Source organism: Talpa europaea (assembly GCF_964194135.1).
Source record: "Talpa europaea genome assembly, chromosome: 7".
NCBI classification, from domain to species: domain Eukaryota; kingdom Metazoa; phylum Chordata; class Mammalia; order Eulipotyphla; family Talpidae; genus Talpa; species Talpa europaea.
In genome coordinates this window covers 70,747,202-70,764,828 of record NC_140074.1, presented here as the reverse complement: position 1 = coordinate 70,764,828, position 17,627 = coordinate 70,747,202, and the positions used below count along the sequence as shown (strand labels likewise).

Here is a 17,627-nt window from a genome sequence, read left to right as displayed (position 1 = left end):
ACTTGCTAGGGTCAGTGAGATGTAGGCGATGACAGTGTCACTTCTCAGCAGAGACCAAAGGGCCAGTTTGTGGTTCTCTGTCTCTTTTCTCCCCTCTGAGAGGACACCAGATTGGGTCCCGACAGCGCAGAGAAGAGATGCAGCTGCCCACCGTGGACATAGGACAGGAGCAAGATGTGTCATGTTTTAGCCATGGGGGTTTCTGGGACTTTAACAGCTGAGAACCACTGGGGTCCTGATCAACAGGCCTGTCTTCAAGGTCCAAAGTTCTCTCTGGCCCAGGCTATACCAAGGCACTGGGGAATAGAACTGCCTATCTGTTCCTGGGTCTTGGAGGGCCTGAGCTCTCTGGGACCTGAAGGGCTAAAACTGGGATCTCTGCACTTGACCCTGCCACTGCCCGTCCTCCGGTCATGTGTGGGTCTAGCGTGGCAGCTTTGTCCAGCTGCCCTGCTTTTCCAGGGCCCTTGGTCGGGATAATAACAGCCCCTGAGCAAAGGGCACAGCTTACCCAAGAGTGATCAATAACTGTAAATGTACACATTGCTTGGAAGTACACATAATCATATAAAAATCATTTTTATTAAAATAGAAAAGCTTTCCAGTATATTGCATTGAAGACATTTATATAGAAAAAAGCAATTGCCACCAACATGCTACATCAGCATTGAGAGATTCTGAAAACTCTAAGTGCCCACTTTTAAACAACATTTTGGTATAAAAAGCATATCCTTATATATTTCAGAGGGTACATATAATACTGAAAAAAAATACTTCATGTGAAATCTAAGTGTAGGTGCATACCAACAGGAAGTATTACATTGAATAGCTTATTTCAAACTGTGAAACACATTCAAAGTATTCACTTTCTTAGACAACATGCAAACATTTTAATACTTATATTGACATTTTTAAATATATAAACCACAATTCTTTATAATTCTATATCAAAAAAGGTCAGACAGAACACTTATCTACACTGTGCATATCACAAAAAGCAAAAATGTGTCTTCATGAACGGAAAGTACTGGGCTGACACACATGATTGTCACTTTACAAATATGGCTATTCACCTTCATAATAAAATAGAAAAATCATGTATTATTTACATGAACTACTAATTATTTCACTTTTTGGCAATTATATAAGTAGCAGCAATCGGTTTAAAAACTCTAATTTGGAGGAATACAGAAGAATACACTTCTGGTTAATATAAAAATACATAATGCAAGACACTCTGATGCACCGTCACCTCCCCTTTCACAGAGTCAGAGACACACACCGGTAACCACTGAGATTACCACTGACGCTGTGTAACTGTGTCACATAGTCAGCTTGCTTTTGCTTAATACAATAGATGGGTTCCTAAGTTAAATTTCCATAAATTAACTTAAGTGTGCCTGGTGGGTTTACATGATAAGTTTGAAGATGCTTTATTTCATATTCTAACGCAGTGGCTCCTCGCAGTGACTCTTAGCTTCCAGACAGAGTAATTTGCAAACTAACACAAATATCCTTGGGGCACTGTGATACCTGAAAGAACTCTGAAATGAAGTTTCTGAATGAAGGAACTCACAGTAAGATGAGTTCTCTTTCTAAAATGCATCGTCATCTCATCGATCAATGACATTGAATTTGTTTTAGAGTGGAGGCGCCATCGAATGAGCAAAATGTAAATGGGAACTGAACGTGAGGATCCATCAGAAGGAGAAATCGTCTTTCCATTAGTATTCGGGGGGATGTACTTTGACATTTGTGAAAACAAAACAACCCTATTAATATTGGCAATAGAAAAACAATACCATGTGGTGAGAGAGGTGACAAGTGCTTATACTTGGCCACTGTTCAGCTACAAGCCTGCAGTTCTGTAGGTTTGTCTTTCACAAGGCAAAATAATTCCATTGAGGACATTTTGCATTTGTTACGGGCGGTCAGTTATGTGTCCAGAGCAAGTGCAAGGCCAGGCCCAGGCTGAGGAGGAAAAGGCCGCAGTGGCAGGGAGGCCTGGCCCCCATGCCAGCTGATGGCACACTGCTGGAAACCTGTACCTGGGAAATGATGAGGGCAGAGAGAGGGACATGGGATGTCAGTGTGGGGCTGTCGGAGTTGATGAGGGATTCGATCTTCTCAGCTTCTTTATTGCAGGCTTCGATCTGTGAGAGGAAAATCAGATTCTTTTAAAATAAAAGCACAGGGCCTTCCCGGTGGCACAGCAGTTGAGCGCTGGGTTGCAAAGCTGCCCGCAGCCTCTGTAGCGCCAGTTTGATCCCCGGCTGCTCCCCGGCCACCGGCGGAGGGTCCTGCATGGCGCGCAGACCTCTCCTGCCGCCCGCTGCTCCCCTCAGCAGTGTACTCCGGTCCTTCTGCCTGCTCTGCTCCCCGCTCTGGCTCTGGTGAATTCTCTCACCCTCCCGCGCTTCTGACTGTACCCAGTGCTTGTATAAATTAAAATAAATAAAGCACAAATGTTTTAAAAAAATAAAAAAAAAAAATAAAAGCACAGAATAAAATAAAAGAACCTATTAAAAGATCCAAATTCCACATATATCCCAACATGCTTTCTCTTTGTCCTTTATTTTTAGTCAAAGTAATATTCTATTATAGTCTGAATTTATGACATTGTTACAAATAATGAGAGCATCCGTGGACATCAGGTCAGAAAAGTGACCACAATGCCACGGCCTTTCCTTTCTTTACAAGCCTGTTTACCCCTTAGCCACGGTAGACATTATCGTGAAACACCGTCATAAATACGTAGTTTCAATGCCTGTTTAAATGTGAGGGATGAAGCAATTAGACTTAATAAGTTTTCCAATTCTGACAGTTTAATACAACACTAGTATTCACCCCCTTCACTTAAGCTCTGGAAATTCTAATGATGAAACTTGGACCAACATGTATGAGGTTCACCTATAGATTGTGAGGAAGAAAAATTGCGGCCCATAAAACCTGCTCTGGTGGGGAGCACAGCCCTTAGGAGTTCAGGGTCTGTTCTGGCTTTACCATGCGTGACCTGGGCCAGTCCCTCCCTCCCTGTCTCTCCCCTCGTCTGTACCTAAGCACATTCCTCCCACCTTTGTGCACTCTGAGTTACAGGGGCTCCTCAGAGCAGGCTGCCCTTTCCTGTCCTCAGATTCCGCTGTCAAGGGTGTGCCTGCCCAGTCACCCAGGCATCTCACAGCGCAGCTACGCCTTTCAGAGTCCACCTTGCTTTCCTCCCTTCTGCCCTATCCGGCTTTCCAAATGCCTTGGTCTCCTCAACCCCTGATCCTCCCTTCGTCCTAGTTTGTATCCCTACCTCCAGACACCCGCCCCCCTCCCCTGAAAATGACAAGATGGCTGCACAACACGTGCCGAACCCCACCTGCAAAGCTTTTGGATAATGATCAACAGGGATGATCAGGATCACGATTTCCGATTCAATGCTGAAGTATCCAAACACGTCACACTGCGGGACAGATACGTGCATGCGGATTTTCTGAAGGATTTCCAGAACAGTTATTGGCTTTTTGTTTGTTACCTACAAAAAGAAATTTGGTCTATTACCTGAAGAAAGGAATTCTTTATTACTGTCTAAACAACTTGTTCCCTTGCCTAAGCCAAGGAGGTTCTTTTGATCAAGGAATCCTTAAACTCGGGGCCTCAGCAGGGCCCTGCTGGCTGAATTCTAAATTTCCGCAGAGTCAGTTCCAATGGGGTTTTGCCTGACTACAGGAGCTTCACAACCAAGACAAACACTTTCACCAAATGCTCTTTTATTCTTTTCGAGTGACTGTTCTCAGTTGAGGTCACAGGGAAATCAAGTCTTTCTGCAAAAATTTGTGTTTTGATAAAAATGGGGCTAATGTTCCAGGTAGTAACAGGAGTTGTTTGCTACATTTCTGAAACCCTGTCTCCACAAGAGCGAGCAGAACAGTGATGGCACAGAAAAGGGAAAGGGTGGAACTATTCCAGGTAGGTGAGGTGGCCAGGCTGGAGGCACCCCCAGGAGGAAAGGGGGCTCTGAGGGGCGCAGCCGAAACCACGCAGGAATCGACTAGCATGTGTCTGTCTGGTGCTGCCTCTGCCCGCACTCTGCTTACTGGGCCCCAGCAGGCTTTTAAAGGAAGGCTCGTCTGACTGATGTGCACAGCAAGGTCGCACACAGCCAGGGGCAGAGGCAAGTGCACAGGACCACGAGCTAGACGACTTGGGTTCAAGACGATGGGCTGTGCCTTGGGCAGGGTTTCTCAGCAAATTACATTCTTTATCTATAAATGGTAAGACAGTCTACTCTGTGGATTACTGAGACATTTATTAATGCCATCTCAACAGAACCTGGCATATGAAGGATATTTACCTTAGCAATAGTATCCAGTTTTTCTCTGTCAAATAAAACTCTTAGCATTCCAGCACACAATGGGCAACAAGCACCTGTGTAACAGAAACCATTTGATGTGTGTTCAGAATTAGGAGCAAGGAGAATTTGAAATGGTGAAATCACCAAGTCCTTTCTTTTGCGTGAGGAGAGTCATTTGCTGTTCTTCCTGATGACTGAACATTCAGATACATTCCCTGACCAACCCGCACAGGCACCACAATCCTCCCTCCATCACAGCTTTAATCTTTTACCCCTTCTCGGGCGAGGCAGCTGTGGTGTAAGGTGGCCTGTCAAGGGACACAGAGCTGTCGCCTCAGCCCTGCCTCAAAGCTTATCATGTGATAGCAAAACGCTTACATGCGCATTTATTCATAGCAGTAAGCAGAATAGTCAAGTCATGGAACCAACCCAAATGCCCACCAGCAGGTGATGGGGTAAGGAAATTGTGGGATATATACTACTAAACTAAAAAAGGTGAAATAGGACCTCCCTGGTGGCACAAGGGGTTGAGTCTCATTACTATGAAGCTATTGGCAGCCACTGCAGCGCGAGCTGGATCCCCGGCCAGGGAGCTAACCACATGGCGCAGCGGACCTCTCCCGTCTCCCTCACTGCTCCCCTCAGCAGTGTGTTTCAGTCAATCTGCCTGTTCTGTTCCCCTCTGTCTCTGGAGAAATCCTCCCATCCCCAGCACCTCTGGCCTTTACCCTAGTTCTTGTATGCATAAATAAAGCTTTTTTTTTTTTTTTTTTTTTAAAGATGAAATAGTGCCTTTGGAGACAAAATGAATGGAACTTGAGGGGGGGTGGTTATGTCAAGTAAAATAACCCAGAAAGTGAAAGAGAGTTACTGGATGGTTGCACTCATTTGGGGAATGTAAATAACCAAAGAAAACAAAGCACAGCAAAGCATGGGCATATGCAGAGGTGTGAAGTTGTTCTCCAAATTGCACCACCATGTAAATGATAAAGCAGCAATAATATCTGAAGAAAAAGAAAAAAGTTTTCTGTAGTAGAGCCCAAATATATACATATATAGAGAGTAATGAAAATACTTCATGATATTTAATGATCTAATGATTCAAAAGAAGTGTAACTGGCTTTAAAAATAATCGGACACAGCAGAAATCAAAAGAATAATCAGTAACTACTACGAAGAGTTATATGGAAACAAGTTTAACAATCTAGAGGAGATGGACAAATTCCTACAACTCTACAATCACCCAAAGCTAGATAAAGAAGAAATAGAACACCTAAACAGACCAATTACAAGCAGCGGAATTGAAATGGTAATCAAAAACCTCCCCAAAAACAAAAGCCCAGGACCTGATGGATTTACAAATGAATTCTACCAAACATTCAGAGACGAATTAGTGCCTATCCTTCACAAACTCTTCCAAAAAATTGAGAAGGAAGGGACAATACCAAATACGTTCTATGAAGCCAACATTATACTAATACCAAAACCGAACAAGGACAACACAAAAAAGGAAAACTACAGGCCAATCTCCCTAATGAACACTGATGCAAAAATCCTCAATAAAATTTTAGCTATCAGAATCCAACAATGTATCCATAAGATAATTCACCACGACCAAGTAGGATTCATTCCAGGGACACAAGGATGGTTTAACATCCGAAAATCAATCAACGTTATCCAACACATCAACAAAAAGAAATATAAAAACCATATGATAATATCAATAGATGCTGAGAAAGCTTTCGACAAAGTGCAACACCCATTCATGATAAAAGCCCTTGAAATTCTTGGGATACAAGGAACATACCTCAACATCATAAAGGCCATCTATGACAAGCCAACAGCCAGTATCATTCTCAATGGTGAAAAGCTGAAAACAATTCCATTAAGATCTGGAACAAGACAAGGATGTCCACTCTCACCACTGCTTTTCAATATAATACTGGAAGTCCTAGCCAGAGCAATAAGACAAGAGAAAGACATCCAAGGAATCCAAATAGGGAAAGAAGAAGTCAAACTATCACTATTTGCAGATGATATGATAATATACATAGAGAACCCCAAAAACTCCACAGAAAAACTAATTCAACTCATCAATCAGTTCAGTAAAGTGGCAGGATACAAAATCAACACGCAAAAGTCAGTAGCCTTCCTATACACAAACAATAAATCTGAAGAAGAAGAAATCAAAAAAACCATCCCTTTTTTTATTGAAACAAAAAAAATCAAATATTTGGGAATAAATCTAACAAAAGAGGTAAAGGACCTATACAAAGAAAACTATAAAACACTGTTAAAAGAAACAGAAGAAGACACAAAGAAATGGAAAGACATCCCCTGCTCATGGATTGGAAGAATAAACATTATTAAAATGGCCATCCTTCCAAAAGCAATATACAGATTCAATGCTATTCCAATCAAAATTTCAATGTCATTCTTCAAAGAAATAGAACAATTATTGATGAAATTCATATGGAATCACAAAAAACCCCGAATAGCCAAAGCTCTCCTGAAAAAAAAAGAAGGGAATGGAGGCATCACACTACCAGACTTCAAACTATACTACAAAGCCATAATCATCAAAACTGCATGTACTGGAACAAGAACAGACATACAGACCAATGGAATCGAATAGAAAATCCAGAAATAAACCCACAGATTTATGGTCAACTAATCTTTGACAAAGGAGCAAAGACTATGCATTGGAGCAAAGAAAGTTTGTTCAATAAATGGTGCTGGGAAAACTGGGTCGCTACATGCAAAAGAATGAAGCTTGACCACTACCTCACACCATACACAAAAATCAAGTCAAAATGGATTAAAGAACTAGACATAAGACCTGAAACCATAAAATATATAGAAGGAAATATAGGCGAAACACTACGTGATTTGCACATCAAAGACATCTTTACAGACACATCACCCAAAGCAATGATAGTGAAGGCAAAGATAAACAGCTGGGACTACATCAAATTAAAGAGCTTCTGCACAGCAAAAGAGACAATAACAAAAACAAAGAGAAACCCCACCAACTGGGAGAACATTTTTGCACCCAACACTAATGATAAAGGATTGATCACAAAAATCTGCAAAGAGCTGATGAGACTCAACAACAACAAAGAAAATAATCCAGTCAAAAAATGGGCAGAAGAGCTAAAAAGAAACTTCTCTGAAGAGGAAATGCAAATGGCCAACAGGCATATGAAAAAATGTTCAACATCACTTGTCATCAGGGAAATGCAAATCAAAACTACCATGAGATACCATCTCACACCAGTGAGAATGGCACATATTAAAAAAACTAGCAACAACAAATATTGGCGAGGGCGTGGAGAAAAAGGAACTCTTCTGCACTGTTGGTGGGAGTGCAAACTGGTCCAACCACTGTGGAGAGCTGTGTGGAGATTTCTGGACCTACAAAACATAGAGCTTCCATATGATCCAGCAATTCCACTCCTAGGTATTTACCCAAAGGACACAGAAACATCAATTCCAAAGAACACCTGCACCCCTATGTTTATAGCAGCACTGTTTACAATAGCTAAGCTTTGGAAACAACCCAAATGCCTTAAAATAGATGACTGGATCAAGAAGATGTGGTACATATACACCATGGAATATTACTCAGCAATTCAAAAAAGATAAACACATGCAATTTGCAGCAACATGGATGGCGCTGGAAGGGATCATGCTCAGCGAAATAAGCCAAAAAGAAAAAGAAAAATACCGGATGGTCTCACTCATAGCAGGAATCTAGAAAACTTAAATAAGGGACCAGGAAAATGAATAACTATAAGAAAGTAAAAATCAAAATCAACAAAAAACTATGAACCAGAGACACTTTTAGGGGGGCGGGGGCGGGAGGAGAGGGATTGGGGTCAGAATGGGGGGGCTGCAATTGTATGGGGAATATAAAAATAAAATTTATTATTTAAAAAAAATAAAAAACAAATGTGTTTTATCACAAAAAAAAAATAATTGAATTTTTATTTTTGGTTAAAAACAATGCATCTGGGGTTTGGTTTCAAATACTCCAGGAAAAAAAGTGTAAAGACATATGAAACCAGAATGGCAATATTTTGATAACTGTTGAAAATGATAATGGGCAAATTATGTTCATTATTCTCTTGTTTGAAAAACTTCATAATAAACTGCTTTGCAAAACTACTTCAATTATCATTCATTAATTACCAATTATTTATTAACTTCATAAGTAAATATTATACATTTGAATAACCATAATTTTAATAATTAAATAGTGCCTTATTTTCCATGTAAGAATTTGCTTGAAGAAATGTTGCCATATTGTTTTAAAAGCACCAGACTAGATGATGTCTAAGTAATCCACAACTTTTAAAGGTAATGCATCTGGTCAGTATCAGAGTCAAGATTTTTTTTAAAGATTTATTTATGCATACTAAAACTGGGGTATAGGTCAGAGTGTGGGGTTTGAGAGGATTCACGAGGGACAGAGTGGGGAACAGAACAGGCAGACTGACTGAAATACACTGCTGAGGGGAGCAGCGGGTGAGACAGGAGAGGTCTGCTGCGCCATGTGGGTAGCTCCCTGGCTGGCCAGGGATTGAACTCGTGCTGCAGAGGCTGCAGATAGCTTCATAGTGCTGTGTTTAACCTCTTGTGCCACCAGGGAGGCCCCAGAGCCAAGATTTTTTGAAATACTTAATCAGTCAACTCCCTTCTCCTTAGTGTCTCACTCTCTGGAGGTGGGTGCAACCCCCCCACCCCCACCCCAGAGAGGGCCAGCCTACCAGGTGGGATGATGGGTTTGCACTCAGTCACTGAGAGTGAAGGACACTTCACGGCAGCACACTCAGCCACAGAGCTGTGCTCGGAGAGGACGCCCACGGCCTGGCAGGGCCCCGAGTAGTCGATTGCCACGCGATCTGAGTAGGCCGCACACACGCTGCTGTAGGTCTCTCCATTGTGGCCGCAGACAGGCTCTGTGGCTCTGCAGAAAGCCTGGGGGAGACACATCACACTGGTGCACTTTTCTAACCAAGACTACGTGCAGGTCTCCCAATTTTCAAGAAACAAAGAGGATAGGTATAGATTCTGGACCCCTCTTCACCGAGCTACCGATGTGGCTAAACATGGGGTGCAGGTGGGGGTGGCAATAAGCTGCGCCAAGACGAATTTAAGAGATTACTTTTCTTAGCCTCTGTGGGACTTGGGGCTTTATCTCACGTCCCAAGTGAGACAAACCGCCCCTCTCCACCTCCAGACTTCCATTATTCCAGGAATGTTGTCTGAATAAAAAAAAAAAAAAAGTGCAATCTTCAGGCAAATATAGAGGCCTTATCATTTCATGCTGGGTACGGGATGCAGAGAGGGAAGGGGGAGAGGCCAGTGGGGCAGACAGTCTGGATCCATCAGGTAGGTTAGGAATATGTAAGAGAAAAATTGAGGCAGGAGAAAGGAACAAGTAGGAAGAAAAGAGAGATTGAGAGTGGCAGGTAAAGATGCAATTGGATCACAAGCTCTGAGGAAACAAGGCTAGGAGACAAGCTGAGGGAGTCCTCCTCGCCGCGGAGACCAGGGTCGAGACACGGTCACATCAGATGTTGGCAGGGGAGCTGGGCCTGGCGCCAGATCCTCAATGCGAGGATCTGCACACAGGTCAGGGGCAATGTGGAGAGCCTATGTGGGGTTTCCTTGGGCTTACTTTTTAACATAAATACAGACTTCACAGGCCTACAAGACTGACAGATAAACTGATATAAAAAGGCACTAAGTCATGGAGAAATTTTTGATGTCTTTTCAATACTGCTGGAGGGAAGAGTGGGAAAAGAATTCTTGTTTGTTTTAACATACATTCTTCCTTACTTGTTTTCTAATAAGGGCCCACAGAGCTTCAGGAAGTGAAAATAGTGTTGATGCACACCAGGGGTGTGAAGCTTTACATTCTTAAGAGTGGGCTGTAGGAGGTCACGCTCCCCTTGCCTGTACACTGATGGGCAAAGGGACACTCTGACCCTCTCCAGTTACTGGAAAAGTCAGTTTGGGGATGGCTCTAGATTTGACAGGAGTCACAGAAGACCCTCAAGTAGAAGACTCCATGCTGATTCATCTGTAAAAGCCTGTGAACAAATTTTGTGCTGTGACATGGGTTGATGAGATAAGCAGTGGTACCTGGCACGGGCCCCTGTATAAGAGGCTCCTCCCTCTCTGGTACAAAGTGCAGAGGTTGCTGTGCTCCATGTGGCTCGTGTCACAAACAGGATCGCGGACCTGATCACAAGTGAGCTGTCTTGGCAAACACTCATACTGGCTACATCCAAACGAATCAAAAGTTGTCAGGCAGACCTGGGGCTTGGGGATGCATCTGAAAACACAAATGTAGAACTATGAGCCACCCCGGGAGGGACTCAGGTGGGGCCAGTCAAGCACTGACAAGCACAGGAGCTTGAGGAAATAGCAAGAAACAGCCCCTCTCCCTAACAGCCTATGGAGAGAGGGAGGGCCAAGCATGCAGATGAAGTAGCTCCTCAGGTAGGAAGTTACACGCACAATGCTCATGGATAAGTCCCAAATGGGGGGCAGGAGAAAACACCAGGAGGTGGTGGCATCCTAGTGGGATACTGGAGGCCAAGGGGAGTTGCACAGGCCAGGCTAAGATGGCAGCATGAGCACAGGTGTGAGGCTCAAGAGACTGTGGTGCCCGGGGAATGGGCGGGTGACCCACAGGCAGGAACAGAGGATGCACGGGATGGAAATGGCATACAAGGTGAACAGGCCGGTTAGAGCCTGTAACAAATCAAACACTTTCAGGTACTTAATATTCAGCTTGAGTAATATGATTCTATTTAAAAGAAGACCTCACAATATATTTTGGAAATTTCCAGTTTCTGTGCCTGGAGGCTGAGGACCTGAAGCTGCTGGCTATGACTCACCAAGAGGATGCCACTCCACGAAGCCACCCTTTCCTAGGACTATCTGGGCCTTTCCTTCATTCTGAATTTCTGAAATTCTTCAGAGGGGTTAGGGATGATACTCTTTTCTTCTTGCCTCATTGCAAAACGGTATTTACAACTTTTTTAAAGGTTTATTTTAATTTTATTTATATTTTTGCATAGAAGAGCTGGGGTGTATGCCAGAGGTATGGGGGTGGTGGTGAGAGGATTCACCAGAGACAGAGTGGGGAGCAGAACAGGCAGATCTACTGTGGGGAGCATCAGGCGAAACAGGAGAGGTCTGCTGTGCCAGATGTGGGTGAGCTCCCTCCCTGGGGATCAAACCCAGGTCTTGGCTGTGAGAGTGCAGAGACTTAACCCCCAGGCCACCAGGGAGGCCCTTTAACTTTCTATAAGAAGATAAACTCTATTAAAATCTTTCATTGTCTTAGGCAGTTTGAAGAAATTGGATACACAAACTATCGGCAAATGAAAGAAGAATACAGCCGCTATGTTGTTTTAATTTCTACTCTCTTAGCCTCCTGCACAGAAGTGGCCACCACCATCATCTCTGTGGTCGCCTTTTCTGATAAATTTAAAATGAGAATGCACTTAGTTATGGTTTCATGGACATTGAAGACATCTGAAGAGAAATAACTGAAGAGAATATTTAGTTTCATTATCCATTAACATGAAAGGGGTGAGAACAAAGAACATGAGGAGAAATCTGGTAACCTTGGAAGGAAAGACTATCAATTTGAATCCATAGAAATGAGTCATGGGAGAGGGCGAGGATCCAGGGGACAGCTGAGAGTGAACGTGATAAGGGCAGGGCCTTTATCCTGCTTATTATTGTGTCCGAGTGCTTAAAAGATGCCTGGTACATGTGTAGACACTTGATGAATGAATAGAACTTTTAATTTTTCAAACATTGTGAACAGATTATAAGCCCACAGTGAAACTGAAAAGTGCAAATGGTAAATAGTGAAAAATAAGTCTGCCTTCTACTTTATATCCCAGGTATCAACCTGGTTTCCTTCCCTAGAGGCAATATCATTACCAGTGTCTTACTTATCCTTCCAGAGATGTTTTATGGGGGATGTACCAACCCCTTTGTATGAGAGTTGTCTGTGTCCCTATATAATGTTATAAACCTTTTTATCTTTGCTAAAGATGTTATAAATCTTTTTATCTTTGCTAAAGATGGAAAATGGCACACAATTATAGTTTTAATCTAGTTTATATTTCTCTTAATGTGAGGAAGATTAGATTATGGCAGACTGGCTAGATGCTCATCAAATTCATCTAATTCTCTTCCCGGGCACACATTACATTATATTTCCGGCCTCCGTGGCAGTCAATTGTGGCCACGTAACAGTTCTAGGCAATGGAATGTGGCTGGAAAGAGATAAATGTCAATTGATGGAATTTAAAATGAGAATGCACTTAGTTATGGTTTTATGGACAAGATAAATCATTTATCTCTAAATAATCATTTATCCTTTATCTTTAAATGTTAGAGATAAATGTCAATTGTAGATTGGGCCCATAAAAGTTTTTCAAGCGTAACCTTTACCATCTCCCTTCTCTTACCTATTGGCAAGGGCAGATGATACAGGGACTATGAGGCTATAGGAGCTGGAAGATCCTAAAGCTGAGTGACCCTAGGGGAAGCTGCCTGCTCTATACCCAAGTGGATTGTATAGAATGTCTGTTACATTAAAGTACAATATTTTGGGGTTCATATATAGAAGCAGGAGTGCTTACAATACCTAATAAAAGCATCTTCTCATGTGAATAAGAACCATGTGGACTTCCTTTTCTATGTTGATGTCCTTGGTCCATTTGTTGATTAGGTTATTAATCTCTGCCTAGTTTTTTATTAGGTTGTTTCTCTTTCTTGCTCTTTCTCTGTGATACTCTTTCCATCTTATCATTTGTCTGTTAGCATGCAGACATTTTTCATTTTTATGTAGCTACAATTTTCAGTCTTTTATATTTACTTTGTATTATATACAGAAAGACCTTCCCACTCTACTCTGAGATTTTAGCCTTTCATAATAAAGGCAAAACAACCTTATTCAGAAGGCTAGCAAAGTAAGGAAAACAAATACCAAAATATCCCATAATTCCACCTCCCAACATAACTGCATCATCCTTTGGCTTTTGCCCTTATCCGCTTTTCTTCTGCCTGGCACCAGTCTTCTTTCCACAGAAACTTTTGTTGCTCAGTTTTAATGGTATAACTTTTGCCAGAGAGGTTACCAATTTTTTCCATCATTTCTTTTAACACATGAGAAGATCCTTCCCTCCCTCCGTACTACCCTAGAGCTTGCAGGGTGAAGGAGCAATTGTTTATTCTCTGTAAAATAAGGAAAGGACTGTGGCACTGCATGTGCCCTGCTCAGGTCGCTGAAGCAGCCAGTGGAAACGCTTGTGTGGGAAACTTGACACCCAGGAGAGTGTGTGGGTCACGCGCCATGCAGTCAGCACATGCAGGAACCCACGCCGAGGCTAGGCCCCTGAGGTTGTGAGGAAACTGAGGGGAAAGAAGCCCCTAGACAAATAATTTCAAGAAATGCTGAAGTTGCATTTGCAGAAAATTATTATGCCCAATATCTAAAATGGAGGCAGACAAGTAGAAGAAAACTTCCCATTATAATCAGGCACAAGCAGCCAGTGACAAGTATATACCATGGCTCATCTCAGCTGCTCTCCTTGCCTCACACTTTCTGTCTACAGAACCCCACGGCTCCCAGCGCACACTGTGTGATCTCATCTCCAGTGGCCTCAAGATCTGTGTTCCCATTTCTCTGCCTCACCAACACCACCTTTCCTTCATTATCAACCTTCTTGTCCTCTCCTTTCCAGTGAGCTACCACATCTTCCCGCGGCTTTCCCAGGCTTTTCCAGTGTGCTTCAACTGCTCCATTTCTGGGCCCAGTCACAGCTCATGGCCGGCAGCTGTGCATGGCTCTTCCCCTCTAGACTCCAAACTCCTCAGAGCAGAGACCTTTTTAATTCATCTTTGTAATCTCTTTGTTTGGTACCCAGTAGATACTGAGTAAAGTGCTGGTCTTAGATGAAAATGATAAGGAGTCATTGACTTACCTTTGGTTTTTCGGGCAGGGGTTAGGGTTGCATGGATCCTTGGAGATGCACGATCCAAATTCAAACTGATGGTCCTGGAGGCCAACGCAGCGAGCAATGCAGGCGCTGGGGTACGTACGTCCATTCTGTCCACACACGGGGACAAACTGATCTGCACAGTTACAGGGCAGACCTGAGGGGAGTAAAGAGCTTCAGTGGTGTGTGCCTGTGCTTTTCCTGGCCCTTCCCACTTCCTAAGGAAGGTAAATCATCAGCAATCACATGGTAATCTCGTGTTAAAACAGAAATGGAAATTAAGTCACATGTAAAAGTAATCTGATTTCTGACAGTGTTTTTGAAGACAGAGGGCCTTGCAAAGCCATTTGTTTGCATGCAGGCTTTCCTTTGTTTGGTTTATTGCCAACTAATGGAAGACCTCTAGAACCTGACCCCAGAGACCCCTATAAACAAAGCTATTCTCAGAAAAGTAAACACTGTTTCTCCTGAATTAGCATGTACAATCTAGAATTTAGATATTTGAGGTCTGGCTTGGGGGATTTCTGAAATGTTAAAGAGTAACACCTAAAATATAAAAAGGGAAGTGGCCTAGGAGCTATGTTTCAGCACTACCACTGCAATGGCCTGAGTGCCATCTCCGGCCAGGGAGCAACCCACATGGCACAGCAGACCTCTCCTGTCTCACCCAATGCTCCCCTCAGCAATGTATTTCAGTGTATCTGCCTGTTCTGCTCCCACTCTGTCTCTGGTGAATCCTCTCACCCCACCCCTAGCCCCTGCACCTCTAGCCTATACCCAGCTCTTCAATGCAAAAATAAATTAAACAACAACAACAAAAGATAAAAAGCAAAGGTTATGAATTCCTCACTTAAGTTCTTTCCACTTTTCCTAGAGGGGAGAGGAACAAGAGAGTAACTTGGGAAATTATTGTCATTTTGAGACTTAAGAACTTTTATGAACACATTTCTCTGAGTCATGTTTGGACTAAGACACTAACTGAGTTCCAAGGATATGGTAGATTTTAAGGCCAGAAAAAACTCCTTAAAGTCTGCAAGCTAAATAGTCATGAAATGAATTTACCCCAAGAAACAAAGGACTGCATACTACAGGGAGAAAGGGTTTGGCTAGTTGTAAAGGTCATTTCCCCAAAACACTGAGAAGCAGGCAAGAAAATAAAAGTCTTCTGTGTAAATTTTTAGCTTATTCTTTATCCCCACATTATTTTATGGTCTCTCTAAGCAAAAAGAATTATCCTCATTAGAGCACACAATGATAATGATGATCATGATGATGGGGTGATGATGATACAGTGAAGTCTGTGACTCCTTAGGGTAGAGAGAGGATGGGATGGAGTTAGCCCTGCTTCTACTTCCCCTCAGTCTGGAATTGCCATCTTAGTTCTGCTCTCTTTTTTATTTCCAGCGGACGGGAGATAACAAGGTTGGGCAATCGACTCCGCCACTTCATTCCATGTGTAATACTAACTATAGGGAAAGAAGAATCAAGTTGCTACAGAAGCAGGAATCAGGGCAAGAGCAGCTATCTGGTCCTTTGCCACCCAGAACCAATGGTGTTTCAGATCTGGAACAAAGCAGATACCAACAGATACCAGGAGGCTATGCTATTGCTATTGGCAACTGTAATTTCTTCTCAGGAGAAGAGCATCCTATCTCATCAGCCTTCTCACAGATGTAGCTGGTATGAACTTTAATACCAGCAGCATAAAACATAGGAAAGTCAAGAAAGTAGTATTCTTGGATATTTGTGTGACCCTAAAAGAACCAGTAAGCTAAGTTAGGTCAGGGAAGAAGATGATGAGAAAAACATTGTAATAGAAACAAATTTAGAAAACACATGGGTATTTTAGACCAGGGGTTAGTAGGATTTTTTTTACCAGGTAGAAAAGTTCCATTTAACTAAAACCATCCCAATCACTTGCCTGTTCTTTTTTTCACTCAGAATTCTAGAATATTGGTTTAGAAGGGCTGTAAGAAACCATGTGGTTTAATGCCTTCAGTTCATAGAAGAGGAAGATGAGATCTAGAGAGGAAAAGCGCTTTGCTTTCACATGGTGTATTTATTTTACTGTGTGCATTTGCTGTTAAAGCAAAACCAGAGAAGCTGCCTTCAAGGGAAAATGGGTACAAAGGGATGACGGCCTGTAGAGGACAACCTCTGGGTGAGCATGGTTACCTGTGAAGGTACGACGGTCATCTTCTGAACTGTGCTCACTGAGGCACAGGCGGGTAGAACACACCAAATTTCCAGCAAAACAAGAACAGACATTGCAGTCAATGTTAAAGGATGTTCCATGACCTAAGAGAAAGAAAATAAACTGCTGAGCTACATCATGCACTTATAAAAAGGGTATAAGTTAAAAATTTAATAATTTCAGTTTTTTAAATGGTAATTCTTGAAATATGACTTCTGAATATATAAACTATATTCTGAATATATCTTATATTCTGAATAAACTGTCACATTTATATTTTCCTATTTACCTCTTACCATATCCTTCCAAACCCCTATTGTGTGGTCTCACCACACTGCTCCCTTTTCTCTAGAATGCTTCTGGCTGTCCTTTCTGCCTTGAATGATCCTCTCCTCCTTCTAGAACATCCCCCATCTCTCCAGACTGCCCTGATGCCATCTTTGGGTTGAAGACCTGCCAGAATAAATAGCTTCTTGAAGAGTACTTGGTCCTGCTCCTTTTTGTGGCTCAAATTCCCTTCCATCTTATCATGTAAAACTTGAATACAAACCTCCACTCCAGCCTCAGCTCCACAAAGCACTAGCATTTTCTTTTGGATAGGATAGGCATTTAGTCAGTGAAAGTGTACGAAGGAATGAGTATGTTTATTCTCAGAAACATTCTGTGAAACAAGGTACCTGCATTTTAGAGAAGTTAGAATAAAACCTAAGAAATGAATAACTGACTTGATAGTCTAGGGCAGACATTGGCAAATTCTTTTCAGTGAAGTGCATACTTTTTAAACAATACCTCAAAGAGAAGACAAAGAGGCACATAAGAGCTGAACTACTCTGATGGACCAGAAGGTAGAGGTAGGGGTAACTATAACAGGGGGAGCAGCTGTAGGGGAAAGCACATATTTTAGAGTGGCATTTTTTCCCCCACAAATTTTGAGGCAATATGTTGACATGAACAGTTGTTAGGGCCATAGCAGAAGATGGTTAAGGACACAGTGAGAAGGCATGACCCTAAGACTTTTAGACGAGATCAAATTGGCATATTTGAATGTGTTCTCTGC

At 42.4% G+C, this 17,627-nt stretch overlaps 1 protein-coding gene across 1 annotated transcript in view; it reads right to left on the bottom strand.

Annotated features, from left to right (window-relative positions):
• Positions 1–1,931: 1,931 nt before the first annotated feature.
• Positions 1,932–17,627, bottom strand: part of RECK (reversion inducing cysteine rich protein with kazal motifs) — a gene marked incomplete at both ends in the record, with an annotated part of 70,879 nt that continues 55,183 nt past the window's right edge. The window contains 7 exons of the mRNA XM_084237648.1: positions 1,932–2,153; positions 3,365–3,520; positions 4,340–4,413; positions 9,109–9,319; positions 10,490–10,682; positions 14,362–14,533; positions 16,552–16,674. Of these exons, the coding sequence (XP_084093774.1) occupies positions 1,932–2,153; positions 3,365–3,520; positions 4,340–4,413; positions 9,109–9,319; positions 10,490–10,682; positions 14,362–14,533; positions 16,552–16,674 (1,151 nt within the window). The remainder of the gene's footprint in view (positions 2,154–3,364; positions 3,521–4,339; positions 4,414–9,108; positions 9,320–10,489; positions 10,683–14,361; positions 14,534–16,551; positions 16,675–17,627) is intronic.